At 41.6% G+C, this 14,521-nt stretch overlaps 1 protein-coding gene across 1 annotated transcript in view; it reads left to right on the forward strand.

Annotated features, from left to right (window-relative positions):
- BMP6 (bone morphogenetic protein 6) overlaps positions 1-14,521 on the forward strand; it is an 87,128-nt gene that overhangs the window by 56,946 nt on the left and 15,661 nt on the right. Inside the window, exon 2 of the mRNA XM_031503948.3 lies at positions 5,328-5,520. Coding sequence (XP_031359808.1) covers positions 5,328-5,520 — 193 coding nt within the window. The remainder of the gene's footprint in view (positions 1-5,327; positions 5,521-14,521) is intronic.

The raw sequence follows: 14,521 nt of genomic DNA on the forward strand, positions 1-14,521 counted from the left end.
GAGCAGAAGTTGGTGATGTAATACAGAGGAATTGCCTTTGTGCTGATTATGTAGATATGGTGGTGAATCTCCTTTTAGCAATTCCAGTTTTCAGATGTTTTCTCATTTTACTTGGGAGTGGGTCACATGTGAAGGCTAAGAAGAAATAAGTAGGAACCACTTACATTTGTTCTCAAGCTGAATTCAGGAACACTTATGCAAAACTCACTTTGCAGAAGAAGGTTATGAATCCTGGCTGGATTGGAGCATGTGGCCCTGTGAAATCAAGTCACCATTAAAGATCTTGATGTGCAAAAAGATTCTTCAGTTTTAGCTTTGCTGGGGTCAGGACAAATGCAGAATGACCTAAATAGTCCTGTCTTAATAATTTTTAACCCCACTCCTTCTCTGCACCCTCCAAGGAACCACATTGTCATGGAAATAATAATTATTTATATAGGAAATTTCTTTTCAAAAAATTACTTCTGGAACTGTAGGTTAGTACTTTTGGCTTTATTACCTACAGTTTGAGCTAGAGACTTCCTTAAGCCAGTATCTTAATTCTCACCTGAGCACTTGACCTAACACTTTTCTCAGCAGCTGAGAACTGGAGAAAATCACCAGATAGCATGATACTTGGTGCTGCTGTTCAAAGTGAAAATTATGTTTCCTAGGAAAGACTCTTGACCTGTTATTTCTGCATACTGGTTTAATTTAGATCCAAAAAGAAATGCTTAAAATTACAATGCAGAAGGAGAATTTATTTCCATGACTGTCATTAAGCTTATGTTTCCTTAGGTCCAAGGTGTGTGCTACACAGTCAAATGGAAGTAGGATGGTATAGTTGCTAAAATAGATGTGCTAATTTCTGATTTTATTTTCTGTGCAGTGTTTTTAAAGTAACAAGTATTGTAAGCAGCATGCTATTTTTAAACCAGGGACATTTTGTGCTGAAATTGACTATTGCAACACTGGGTTAGAATTAGAATACACAAAATTCAAAACCACAGTAACCCTAATTTTGCCATTCTTGCCTTTTTAACTGCTTAACAATAGTGCTGTGTTTGTATAGTATTTAAAAATATTTGTTAAGGGGAATGTAAAGAGCTACTGGCAGGCTTCTCTGTTAACTCTTTCTGCATGCTCTGCCAGTCTGCTCAGAAATGGCCTCTAGTGAAAAGTTAGGGGTGAGTCCAAATGTCCAGAGCTCACACCTTCCTTTGCATTACAAGCAAGGGAGCAGCCACCAGTCAGATGGGGAGTGGGCAGTCCCTCTGGCTCGTGATGGGCTAAAATCTGTTTGACATCTCCTTTCCCAACTCGCCCTGATATGTGCAGGCCTGGTTTTGTAACCTCCAAGGACTTACTCCAGCAAAAGAACAGTAATGTTTGGGATAATACAGTCTGACCATGAATTAAGATGAATTTTTTAGGCTGTAGTTCATGCCATGGCCTTACAAAGACTAGTTCTGCCTGGCTTGGTCCTGACATTCCAGCCAGCACTTTGGGAAAAGGTTATGGAGCCCAACACCACTCAGGGCTTCCACCTTCCAACCTGCCCCAGCTGTGAGCTGCCTGATTTTTCCTGCAAGAGCTTTGCATAGTTGAGACATTCTTATGTCCATCGTCAGACGGAAGTTAGCTTTGGATTTCACATCACCGGTCAGACTGACCCAAATGTATTCATGTGGAAAAAATAATAATGGGAAAGCAGCTTGAGAAATGATTTCTGCTTTTTGCTGTTGCCTTGCATTTCGATGTATGCTGTCTGTATTTTGAATACAAGCTCATGCGATGCGTTGTAATGCAATAGCAATCCAGACTGGGTTGCAATGATTCCTGGGAACCTCAGCTTGAATCTTGCCTTTCCAAATTTTGCTGTTCTAAAACTTGATTTCTTTGTTAAAAATGAAGAGTTTCCAAGGGGCAAAAAACCCCCAGAGAAGGACTGTTGGCATTTTATATTTTTAAGCTGTCTTGCTGAATGAAAACAGTTGATTATTAGCTTGATGGGGTGACAATGAGTGTATAGAACTTAAATATCTCACCACTCCCACAAAGAAAAAAAAAAATTCCACCCTTCATTGTATCATGGGAAGATACATAGCCAGAAAAACTTTCCAACTCATTAAACTTTTATACTTGCTTTATACAATCTTAATAGGCTTTTTTCCATCCTGTGATGTTGTTGGGCTGCTTCTGAACTGATCCCAGTGGAGGAGGACACCATCAGCTTAGCAGTATTTCTTTCTTATAAAAGAAACCTGCCTTTCCTATAACAGAATGAGCTGAATTGCTTAATCTGAAGGATTAAAAAAAGATTTCCTTGTTTGTGTGTTTTGGGTTGTTTATTCTGCCAAGCCTGATAACGAAATCAAGTCTGAATGTTTCCCCTGTAATCAGTTTAGTCAGCTTCTATGATTGTGTGGTGTATTTGGGCAAGGACAGAGATAAAGGAAGAAAGCTTGAAAAAAACAGGAAAATACTATTGTGAATATATCAGGCAAGTTATAAACTGGGAAAGGGTAATTGGAGTCAAGCATCATACCTGTTGCTACTTGTCATGCTCTGTGGTAGTTGTTTTGGTGGACTTTTCTCCCTCTTGTGACTTGTGTTTGACTTTTTTGGAGAGGAGTGTGGGAAAATACTGATTTAAAGGACTAGAGTTTGGTTATATCACTTTTAAACTGCACATTTTGTAGTGATGAGTGGAAGTCAGGCCACTGTTGCTGGCTTGAGGTCAGAAAGGAAAAAAAAAAGAGTGATGTTTGGGTTCATTTTGAGCTGTGTGGGACAACTCCAGGCTCTCTCATGCACAGGGAGAGACCATATCACATCTTGATGTAGGGCAAGAGCTGGCAGGAAGCATCAATGACTCCTTTGCTGTCTCTGGTGTAATTTTAGCTTTCTGGCACCCTGGTGGAGTTCTGTTGCTTATCCTGGTTGTGTCCTTCCCCTTGCTCTTCCTGCTTCTTCTTTATCATCCTCAGCCACGAGCCTGGGGAAAAGCCACCTCACTGCACCTCGCCTGTAGGTCAGCTCATCCCTGTGACAGCACGGAAAGGGGTGTGGGTTTCAGCTGGTCACTGCACCCATGAGCAAGGATGTAGCGAGTTCTAAATTGAGAACTGTTGCTTCATATGTGTGCCTCTCCAAACCCGTTGATTTAGACATTCCCTCACCATTAATTACATCCTCTCATCTTTTAGCAGCAAGTACACGGGCCAAGCTGGGCATGTCCTGCTGCAAGCAGCCCAACGCAGCTTCTCGTTGGTTGGCTGCTTACAAGTTTCTCAAAGTACATGGCTCCTCTTTTTTGGGAAGTGCATCCTGTGAAACTCTGCTCAGGATGGAGAGTGATTGGGCAGCTCAGGTCCCATTTTGGAGGGCACACATGCAAGTGACACCAACCAGTCCGGTATTGCCAGAGTTAATTCCCACTAAACACAGGGGCAGGTGCTCTAAAGGGAAGCCCAGATCACCCATAACCAATAGCCAGAGAGGTAATTCCTGGTGGAGCTGGAATTGAGTGTGTTACCATAATTTGCCTTGGTGCAGTCTCTCTTGGTGGCCTTGGTGACGGAGATGCTGGGTGTCACAACCTCATTTCTGGAAGCCATAGAGCCCAGTCATCCTCATTAGTCTCTTGTTTGACATATAAGCAGCTCAGACAGAAGCAGTGCAAGACTTACAAAATTGGCAGCAGTGTCTGACTCTGACAGCAGTTTGAGAATTTCCCTGTTTGCCTTGTGGCAGCCCTTAACACAGCATCCCCCAGTGTGGTGTCCCACAGAATGCTTGGCAGCAGTCACAAAGAGGTAAAAAGATTTCCAGGTGAGCTTCAAAGAGAAGGATGTGACTAACTGTCTAACAGGGAGCCAGGATGTGGACCCAGCCAGATGAGGTAGCTCACATGGAAGGGCTGCCAAAAGAAAGGGAGAGGGCAGATGGAACTGTGACTGGAGAATGAGGAGGAATAGGCAGTTGGGCAAGGTAGAGGGGAAAGTCTCCATGGGCTGTTTCCAGCAGCTGGGAGATGTCTGTTCTTCAGGGAGGTAACCTCTGGGTAAAGTGCCGAACCTCAAGCACGCTGGCTGTCATTCCTGGCTCTGCCGCCAGCCTCCACCGCCTGTCCTTGGACAAGTCACTCTCCTGGTGACTCAGTATCCCAGCTGGAGAACAGGCATTGCTTGCTTACCTCACGGGGATGTTGTGAGAGTAGGCCTGTGAACGCCTTTACAGTCTGATGTATTAAATGGAGGCGGGGGGAACAACAAAGACAAACAATGAAAGAGATCTGGTATTCTCTTACTGCCTCTGCATGTAATCGTGTCCCTAATGATAGCGTAATGGTGACTTATTCATCACTGACATACACTCCTTGAGTTCCACTCGTGGGAACAGCTTTTTGTTTTTACTTTTTGTCCCCTCAGGCTTGTAAAGATTTGATTTTGTATATTTATATAATATGTTAATGTTTTAAGTGATTTCTAGTAGAAAATTAGAAAAAATAACAAACAATTAATCAAAGTCAGACTAAACTGAGATGTAATCAAGTAATACAAGAGTGGGACTGGAAGCAGAGTTTGCAAAGGGACCCCCAAAAGAGAAAATGCAAATCCTGAGACCTAAAGAAGGAGGAATTCTGTTTTGTGTCTGTCTTAAATCCTATGCTTGAGAGTGTACCCAAGGAGATCTAAGACCAGAAACCAAAAGTGGTCACTCTTCAGCTCTGTCCTTCTAAAATAAGCTGCTGCAAAGGAGAGGGATAAATAATAAATGTCATGTTAATCATATTTACTCACAAGTTGGTCCAATGGCTAGTGTACAAACCTGGGAGCCAGAAAACAGGATGTTTCAGGGCACTTAGGGAATTGGTTGACCTGGTACTATCACTTGGTTCTGCCTATGCCTGTGTGTGCTAAAGCAAAATGGAGCTACTTGTCTCCTTGCTTGGAAGAGGGCTATGAGACTTAGGGAAATGCTGTAAAGAACATGTAGAGCCACAGGTGGAAAATGATGGGAATGGTCCGTCCCAAGCTTCAGAGTTTTCCACAGGAGCAAAATGCATGGTCATATTTCACCTGTCAAAGCTGGCTTTTCTTTGAAAAATTGGAAATCCCAAAGGAATTGGCTAGAGAGGGGGAACATTCATCTTCACTTAGTGCTGTATTTGAAAAGCTTTAATTTTAAGTTTTCCTGACACTCACCAGGGCTATCTTTGGAGAAAAGAACAAGATTCTTGTTTTTTTTTTTAAGCAACAGGTGGCAGCATGTAGAAACCTTTTGTTGTTAAATTTTAGTCATGGTTCCTTTTTTCTCTTTTTCTTTCCTTTTCCCATCTGCAGTTGAGTATGACAAGGAGTTCACGCCTCACCAGCGGCACCACAAGGAATTCAAATTTAATTTGTCTCAGATTCCTGAGGGCGAGGCTGTCACAGCTGCTGAATTTCGGATCTACAAGGACTGCGTTGTGGGAAGCTTTAAAAACCAAACCTTCCTTATCAGCATCTACCAGGTGCTGCAGGAACATCAGAACAGGTATGCAAGAGGGACCTTGCTCTGTGCCACCAGTTGCTGTCCTGGAGAAGGCTGAGTTTATGCATTAACATTGATAGGGCTGAAAATAAATATCAGGTTTGTTCACGTTAGCAGGGTTATGTTATTGCATGGTCCTTTCCTTGTGGGAAATGGGCATGGTAGGGTGTGACTTAGCTGCAAACTTTGTCTTCAAATAAAGAAAGAATCTGATGAGAAGCAGTAGATTTTAGAAGCACTGCTGTTATTGCTGTTGTGTACTGAAATTTACATATCCCCTTTCAACTTAATACTAGCAGCCTGTTTGAAAAATACTGGTAATTGGCTCAGACTTGATCTGCTCTCAGATGGACTTATATTAAAGTAAATAAAGCAGAAGAAAATTCAACATGCTGACCACAGGTACAAAATAATTTCTGGTCTTTCAGTGGCAATGAGAGAGGAAAAGTGAGAGAGGCAGGGTAGAAACTGTGACACAAAAATCCAAACAAGTGTAAATGGAGTGATTAATTTTAAAAGAGTAATGTTTCAGATGGAGGAATCATGTAAGGCTAAAAGATGGAAATACATGGTCAATTAAATGTCAGAGTGATGCTGTGATACAAAAGTGTTTCATTACTTCTACTGAAACTTGTCAGGACTGTAAGTGTTCCTCTGCTGCAGGCATTAAAAAAAGAGAAATCAAAACGAGCAGTGTTTAAAAAAGCTCCATTTGTTTTCTCTTTGAAAGCTTCATGGGTGTTTTCGTTTCTGCTCCTTCTTTCTCCAGCTTTTCCACTGGTACCATTTGGAGGGATTGGCCTTTGGTGATTGGCAGTTCTTAGGACAACGTCAAATAGCTCGTGGTTGTTCTGTGGGGAGTGTGACTTCTGAGGAAAAGAGAGAAATACTTGGGTAAATAGGTGATGGGTAGGAAGGTGTGCATTTTGGGAGATCAGTGTTCCCTTTGTGCTTCAACTTGCAAATTGCTGGAGAACCTCCTGGGGTGATGTGCCTGCTGGTTAGGATGTTACATCAGTGCCCAGCTGAAGAACTGATCAAAGTCCAGACAGTCATGCAGATTTCGTAGATGATATATTGTTCATTTGGAGACACATGTCAGGAAAAATGGCGAGTGTTGGTCTGCTTCAGATTCCAGAAATAGAGATCCCACCTCTGGAGCAGGAAGGAGACCTCTGCCAAGTGTCTGTGGAAGAAATTGATACACTGCTCTGTGACAGTCACCAAAGCAAGGCAGAGTGGGAGAACTGTCAGCTTTTATGTGGATATAACATTTTTTTGGAGTAAACTGAGCAAGCAAGGAAATGTGGGAAAGAGAATAAAGTATTGGATAAAGTACAGGATATAGCCCCTAGTATACTGTGTTCCTAACAATTTACAAACTCTCTGTTCTGAAAGTGGCTGTGCGCAACATTGATGCTGGGACTTTGTATCTCTGTTTCACACACCATACCAAAGCATGCCAAAATGGGATTGCACTGTGAAGCTGTGACATGACCTTTGGCATCTGCACGTCCTGGGCATCCCTGGGTGCTCGAGGCCTCCCTACGGACAGAGCAGAGGCAGGAGCACCCGGTGGAGATCACCAGGGTGGTTTCTGTCCAAGAGCTGGCGAGTATTTTGGGTCTTCCCATTCCCTTCTGCCACGTTCCTTGTGTGTTGCTGGCGGCCATGCTGAGGGGATCCCGCCACTGGGACTGGGAATCCTTGAGCAGCTTCCTGCAGGCGCAGGCTGCCAGCAATTCCCTGTCCTTCCTGACAGGGCCTGGGCGCGATCCGCTGGCCCAGGGATGTGTCTGCAGTCCATTACTAACCTCTGACTCATCCACTCCCTCAAGGCTCCCTTTTTGTTTCTTTTCCTGCTTTATTTATTTACTTTTACTGGTGGGAAGGAGGGAGATGTTTGGCTAAAGCATTTTGTACTTCAGATGAGTGTGTGGGACTTGTCACATCATCCTCACAGAGGTGGACAAGATGTGGCTTACAGATTCTTGCAGCTGTAGGAAGGACATACCCTTTTCCATTCTTTATTCCTTTCAGCTTAAAGGACTCTTTCATGTATGTGTAAAATATAAAATCATATTTAAAACGTGTGCTTTTCTATTAATACATGGATAGGCTTCTATTTTCTGTACATTATCTGTAAATAAAAGTGCATATATATTTATTAATCGTTCCCTTTATGTTAAAAATATGCAGATGTTAAGAGTTAAGATAGTAGAAGATGCATATTGCATATTCAGTGTTACATTCAGTTGAGGTCTGATTCCATTGGCTACAAACATTCACCCTTACTGGTGACCTGGGTGGACTTAGGCCTCTAAACATTCTTAAAAACAAATACTTAAAAATTGTATTTAGCTGTTTGCTAGTATCTCTGCATGGAGGGGGAAGATGCCTCAGATTATTCTAATATGTCTGAAGAAACTATATTATTTGAGAGATTATGGGTTTTGATCATCCATTCACTTACTTGTTTTTACTGGGGGGAAAAAAGTGCAAAATGTTTTTTTCTCCCCTCTTTTCTCAGTGGATTAATTTGGAATACAGTGTTCTCTTTTCCAGATCAGAACACTGGAAGGTTAAATTATAAGGAAAGGAAAACACTGGGTTTTGAAGGAACTTGCTAAATATTTGTAAGGCTTCTATTTAATTTTAGAAAACATCTTATGAGCCAGAAAATAACAGCTGCCTTTGACTTAAAAAAACAAAAACTACTAAAAAAAGTTGTGTCACACTTCCTTTAGATCAATAGTTTTGAATAACAGCTTGATATTTCCTGACATTTAATGACATTTTATTGCATGAAGAGGAGTCTATACAGATCTTGAAGTCTAGCTGGAGAATTAGCAGGTGAGAGAGAGGAGCTGATGTCACATCTTTTTTCATGTTTTTGTTCTGACATATGTTCCTTCTGGTCAGGACAGAGAAAGTTCAAAGAGACCATGTTAATCTTGGTGTTTATGAGGCTAACAGTTGTCTGGAGCAATTATTGGTAGCTCCTAAAATACTTCTGGGCACAAATGATTCTTAAGAGGACAGCTGGCATGTATAGATTTAAGCCAGGAGCCTACAAGAGAAAGGCAGCATGCACCTCTGGGGGGAAAATATAAAGAAAAAGGATCCTGCCTGCTTCTGTCAAAGAAACAAGTTTGACAGGGTAGGAGACAAGAGAAATCTTCATTAAATACAAATTTTCACCAAAGCTCAGAGCTTGGAAGTATCCCTTGGCTCCAATTAAGTGTAATGAAGTGGCTTAATTCAGTATTACTGGAGCAAGGGGAAAAAAAGGCTCATCTGGACAGTAACAGTGTGAGCGTGTGACTCCAGCCCAGATGTGCGCTGCTGCACGGATTCGCGAGGCATTGCTGGCTGCTCCCTGTTGGCTAAAAATGGAACCAAGCCTGAGGCTAAAATTTCTGCCAGTTACTGAATTACCAAACTGATTTTTGCCACTGTAGACAAGGCTAATATCAGGGACTATATGGGCCCATTTGAGGCTGTCTTCTAGCTAGACATATATGGAAAGAGAGCATGAATGATCAGAGATCAATGCTGATTGAAATAGCACAAAACCTCTGGGCAGAAATGTGACCTTGTCCCATCAGAAAAACGAAAAATATACTTGTGGGGGCTCCAGGCAGTTAAACTCACATTGAGGACAGTGTGGTCTATGTACATTCTCTCTCAAAAAAGAAAACATTTTTATACTGACTCACTTGTGTCAGTAATATTTTCATCTCCCCATTCCTTCCACCCTTTCATAAGGTAAGAAAAATAGTGCCTAGAAACGAAGCTTTTGTTTTTTAACCAAACCGTGGTTAATGGCCACATTTTGTCATAACACAAACTGCTGGAGCTGTCAGTGGGATGCTGTGAGGAGATTAATGAAATCCTCAGGATGGATGGGTCAAGCTTGTGGCCAGCCATCAGTGGTATGCATTTTGGATTGTGTGGAGAAGAGGCTTCACCAGGCAGGGCTGAGGTGACATCTGGTTTGCTTTGAGGGGGATGGCTTGGTTTTGAAACAGGCTGTGGGCTCTATGGGCTGATGCTGGGAGAGGGAATGGGTGACACATCTGGCGGATGTTGCTGCCCTTCAGCTTCTGACCCCCCAGAGTTTTAAGAGACTGGGCTATTTTGAACACTAGGCTGGGATCTTTTTCTTCTTTTCTTTTTTTTTTTTTTTTTTTTTTTCCCTTTCCTTTGAAATATGCAGAAAACAGGGATGTTTGCCAAGCACCAGTTTAGGAAGGTAAGTGGTGTCAGCTTCCAGATGCTTGTCCCACCTTGGCTGTATCTGACAGACTGTTTCATTTCAGCAGGCAGGAACTACACAGCCTCAACTCTCCTCCCTTATGTGGTACCAACGCACAGCTAAACCTGGCACCTGGACTTGAGTCCGAAGTTCAGGACTGGTTTTGTGGAAGAACCAACAAAGCCCTCTGCAATTTCTGGTACCTCTTGGGAGCGGCATGCCTTGTAAACAGGACCTTTACAAGGGAAGGGAAGAAATGAGTTTGTCCCTGAAAACTGATCATTATTTAAATAGTTTCTTTCTTGAAACTTCCATGCCCTCACCCAGAGAGGTGTCAGGTCAGGACTAGGGAAAGCAGTTTATGGTTGATCAAAGATGTTAGTCCTTGGTTTGGATCATCAGTATGTTTTCAAGTGTAAATATCCTGCTAATGCAGACCTCAGAACACTCCCACACTGTCCAAACAACTGATCTATGAAAAACACAGTGGCCTGTGTTAGTGATCAAAGGAAGATACGGTACGTTAATGGTCAGTTTATTAAACAGTTTCGTTTGCACCCAGAATGAAATATGGGAACATGATGGTCAGGAAGATTCCTCCTACATGAAAAGACACGTGTGGACATAAATGTGCCCTGCAGAGCAACTGCCTGGGGACCATGTTCCTGTTCTACTGAACACAATTCCTTAAGGGTTAAGGCGCTTGTTGGTTTTAGCTGCCAGTTATAGTGGTAATAAAGTCTTCCTCTTTGCAACAGGATATTTATACAAATGTGATCCGAGCTTCTAATCTAAAGGGCAAATTCATTCAACTGCAGTGTTTATAGCTTAGAAAATAAATAACCCTCCTCGACTGGGTTTTGGAATAGGTTGTGTAATACAAATGACAAAGCTAGCATCAATCTGTTTCAAGTTGGGGTCAGATTTGTATATAGTGTGCATATATTTGTATATGATAGAGCTGTTTCCATGATGCTATAGAGGGGCATCTGTCCACATCTCAGTTCAGCTTCCACTGTGGGTATGTGATTTGTTGTGGTTTAGGCTGGTTGGTTTAGAGTAGTTTGAAAGTCAGAGTTATTCTGGGTGAAACATACTGGTTCCATAACCAGCTGGCATTTTCTATGTAAACTAAAGAATGCCGTATCAGTGCTTTATTGCTTTACTTAATGGACAAAGATAAATACTACTCCTTTGTCTTCTCCCCCATCTTTGTGCCTCAAACTGCATTTGTGTAGTAATATAGTTGTCACTGCAGCTGAAATGCTCCTTTTTCTTATAGAATTGCAGTAAAAAGTAAAAAAAAAAAAAAGGTAAATACATTTCTTATTCCTATGACTAGGGATGTTTTTTTTTCCTTTGCTTTAACTGTTCCAGTTGTTAAAATACTAATTCCTCAGATTTGTAAAGCTCAAGACCTTAAGCTGGATTGGTTGGGACACCTTTGCACCAAGATATTTGTGTTGACTTTACTGAGGATTGTTATGTACCTGTAGTTTGAACTTTCCATAGTCTTGGTGTCTTCTGGCTCTAGGCTCTGATTTTCCACCCTTTGCCAGCAGCGGCTCTGAAACCTGGGTTTCACCTTGCTGCTCTCTGGTGAGTCTGGAAGACTTAGCCCTCTGCCTTTGGAGATTTTGCTGTCAGAGGTAATGGACACAGTTTTACAGAATACCCTTTTCAGCACAGGGTCACTCATTACAGGGAGCAGTGGAGGTACAAGGCTGAGCTTGTCCATTCTTTCTTGTACTTTTCCATGCCTGGATGCAGAATGTTCCAACATCTCCATTCTGTGCATTTTATCTCTGCTGGCTCTCAGTCCTTTCAAATCAATGCCCAGCTGCTGGTCTTCTCTTCCACCTTGGAAGCAACTTCATTTGTAGGTTGACATTTCTTTACATTTCCTTCCTTGTATTTAAGAAACTGTCCTGGACTTTTGGCCCACAGGTGGTGGCATTGCTACTTCAGGACAGTTAAACTGAACCTCACTGCTCATGAAATATTAGAGGCTGTCTTTGCTCTCCATGGTAACTCACTCCAGGTGCTGGCATTCCCCTGCCTGAGGCTCTCTGTACATGGGAGCGCTGATAGATCAAATTTTCTATGCTGCTGTTAAGTCTTTGGCATGCTGGTCATTTAGATACAGTAAATGTGCTGGTTATTTAGCTACACTAAATTGTTAAGGTTTTGTATTGCATCTCTTGGAAGTGCCTCGTGCCATGGGAGCTCCACATAAGGTCTGTTCTATAAGTAATAAACACTTCTAAATTTGAAGTAGTGCTTACATCTACTGCAAGATGGGGAATCTACAGGTCTGAAGAGGCTGCAGTTTCAAAGTTTTATCTGTGTAGAGCTTCGTCCAATTCTATAAGACCAAGTCAGTTGTGGGTAAGAGTTATTTGCCCATTGAAGGTAGATAAGAGCAAATAATCTTGCTAGTTTGCTATACACAGGATAAATTTACAGAAAGTTGATGTCACTGCAAACTAAAGACACTAATCCTGAGGTATGCAGAAGAGCATTTAGAAAGTGTATTAATTAAAATGTAGATTCCACACACTTCTGTGCAAAATTCCCTTTGGAGAAACTGCTGTTAGGCAGTCTAGACTATTATGTCAACTTGTCTTTGAAGAAAAGTAAACAAAAAGGTTGAGCTGAGGAAAGTTTTAGAGACTTATAGTAATTAATGTTTTGGTAAATGGCTGTTGATGCGTAACAATCCTTTAAACACCTGGGTAAGTGCAAGCTTTGAAGTTGGGCCAAAAAATGTTGTTCCAAGACATGTAATTAAAATGCGAGACCTTTAACTTGGTCATTTTGAAGGTGAGATTTCTGTTTGTTCTCACTGTCTCCCTGGTAAAACTTCTGTCTGCTCAGGGAAAGAAGGCCAGGGAGGGTGGGAAAGTAAAAAAAACTACTTCAACAGATGCTTCTTTAAATTTAGCTTTTTATAGCTTTGGTGTTTTTCCTGTAGCAAAGTTCCATGTTGTAATGTGTATCCAGAACAGAGAAATTATTTTAATGTGAACATTTCACTAAGTATAGTAACTAAGAGAAACCATTTGACCTGGTTACTAATTTGACTGAATCCTAATTTAATTAGTGTTCAATTAAAGAGAATTAACACCTAGAGACGTTCTGTTGAAAGGTTTACACAGAGGTTTCAGTTAACAAAATATTTACCTTAGAGGGGGAAAGCACTGAAGTTAAATGCAAGCAGTTTCTCCTATAAATGCTCTGAGTACATGGTTGGGATGCTGGCATTAAGAATAGTAGCTATATTTGATATTTATATCTGACAAATCTACTCTCTGAGGACACTGGAGCTAAATCTTGCCTTCTGAATTACACAGGCCATATTTTCTCCAGTAAACTGTGTACTCCGTTCTGTTTATTGAAGCCACTTGTGATTGCGCTGTTGACCTTTGCTGTCCAAAGTCTTCTGATGGCCATGGAAACACTATTTCTTGAGACTTGAGCCATACTTCAGGGCCTTGCTGCAGAACAAAGACCTCCTGTTTTGAGCTGGGAGTCTCTAATTTGCATCTTCCTATTTAATATCCTCTCTTGTATCAGGAAAGTTGTTTCAGCACATAACCTCAGTTTCTCCCATTCACTTGCTTCCCTTTAATAATAAAAGGTTAACAGATAATATGCCTGCAGCAGCCTTCCTATGGAAATCAGTAACTGGATTAATCCAGATGTCAAGCACACTGAAAATAAAGATGAGACTGTTGGACGCACTAGTAACAATGAGGTGGCAGTAACTTTGTAAAAACCCAGAGGCAGGTTTAGACAGAGAGTATGGTAAGAAGCTGCCTTTACTGGTGATGAAATTTATCTTCTGTATACTGAATTTTAAAGTCCTGTGGAGATGCCAGAGGTCCTTTGATATCCTTGACATCTGGGGTTGGTTAGGCACGAAACCTTTGCACTGATCCTGCTTTCTTCAGCCTATGTTAAGAGCAGGTATTTCTTCCTCTCTCTTCAGTGATGCTGGCTCAAAAATTTCTTCCAGCCTTTATTTTCCTAGTTTTTCTTATTCCTCACACTCTCTTCCTGTTTCCCTCAGGTTCCATCTTGCCTCTGTTCTCAAAAGCTGAAGCTTTCAGACACCCTTCCATGAATGTGGCCACATACAAAGTTGCTGCTTCCTCTTGGAAGGTTACTGCCCACCTCAACAGGATCAACATTGCCATTTAATGACTAGAAATTCAATACTTTGTTTTGTGTGACTTGTTGATATATGATCCATTTCTCACTTTCTTGTTCACTCTTAAATTTTGCTTTGACTGTGGGCTTGCATCTACTTATGTGTAGTGCTCTTCAGCATGATGTTTGACTGCTTCCTAAACTATTTTTCTTTTGGACATGGCTGTAAGTCATCATTCTTGTTGTGTAGATGAAAATATTTGTAATCCCTTTTTCTCTGCAGACTTTTTATCCCAGGTCTCTTCATCTAGTCCTTACATATCTCTGTGTCCCCATGACTACAAAAAACCCTCCACCTTTCCCTATCTAATGAGATATTCTTTCCCTTTGACCAGGGGCTGAGATGATATGTTCATTCCCTTTAACTTTCCTTCCTATTTCTATTTGACCAGAGGCTAGTCTGGGAGATTTCCCAGTGTCCATTTCAAGATCAGACATCATATGGCTTTTTTTTGCAGGAGTAGCAGGGGTATCTCTTGGCCATGCAGCTGTAGGAAAGAACAGATTCCCGTCAGGTGATTCACTGTGTTTGGC

This window comes from Lonchura striata, chromosome 2 (genome assembly GCF_050655825.1).
Source record: "Lonchura striata isolate lonStrDom1 chromosome 2, ASM5065582v1, whole genome shotgun sequence".
NCBI lineage: Eukaryota > Metazoa > Chordata > Aves > Passeriformes > Estrildidae > Lonchura > Lonchura striata.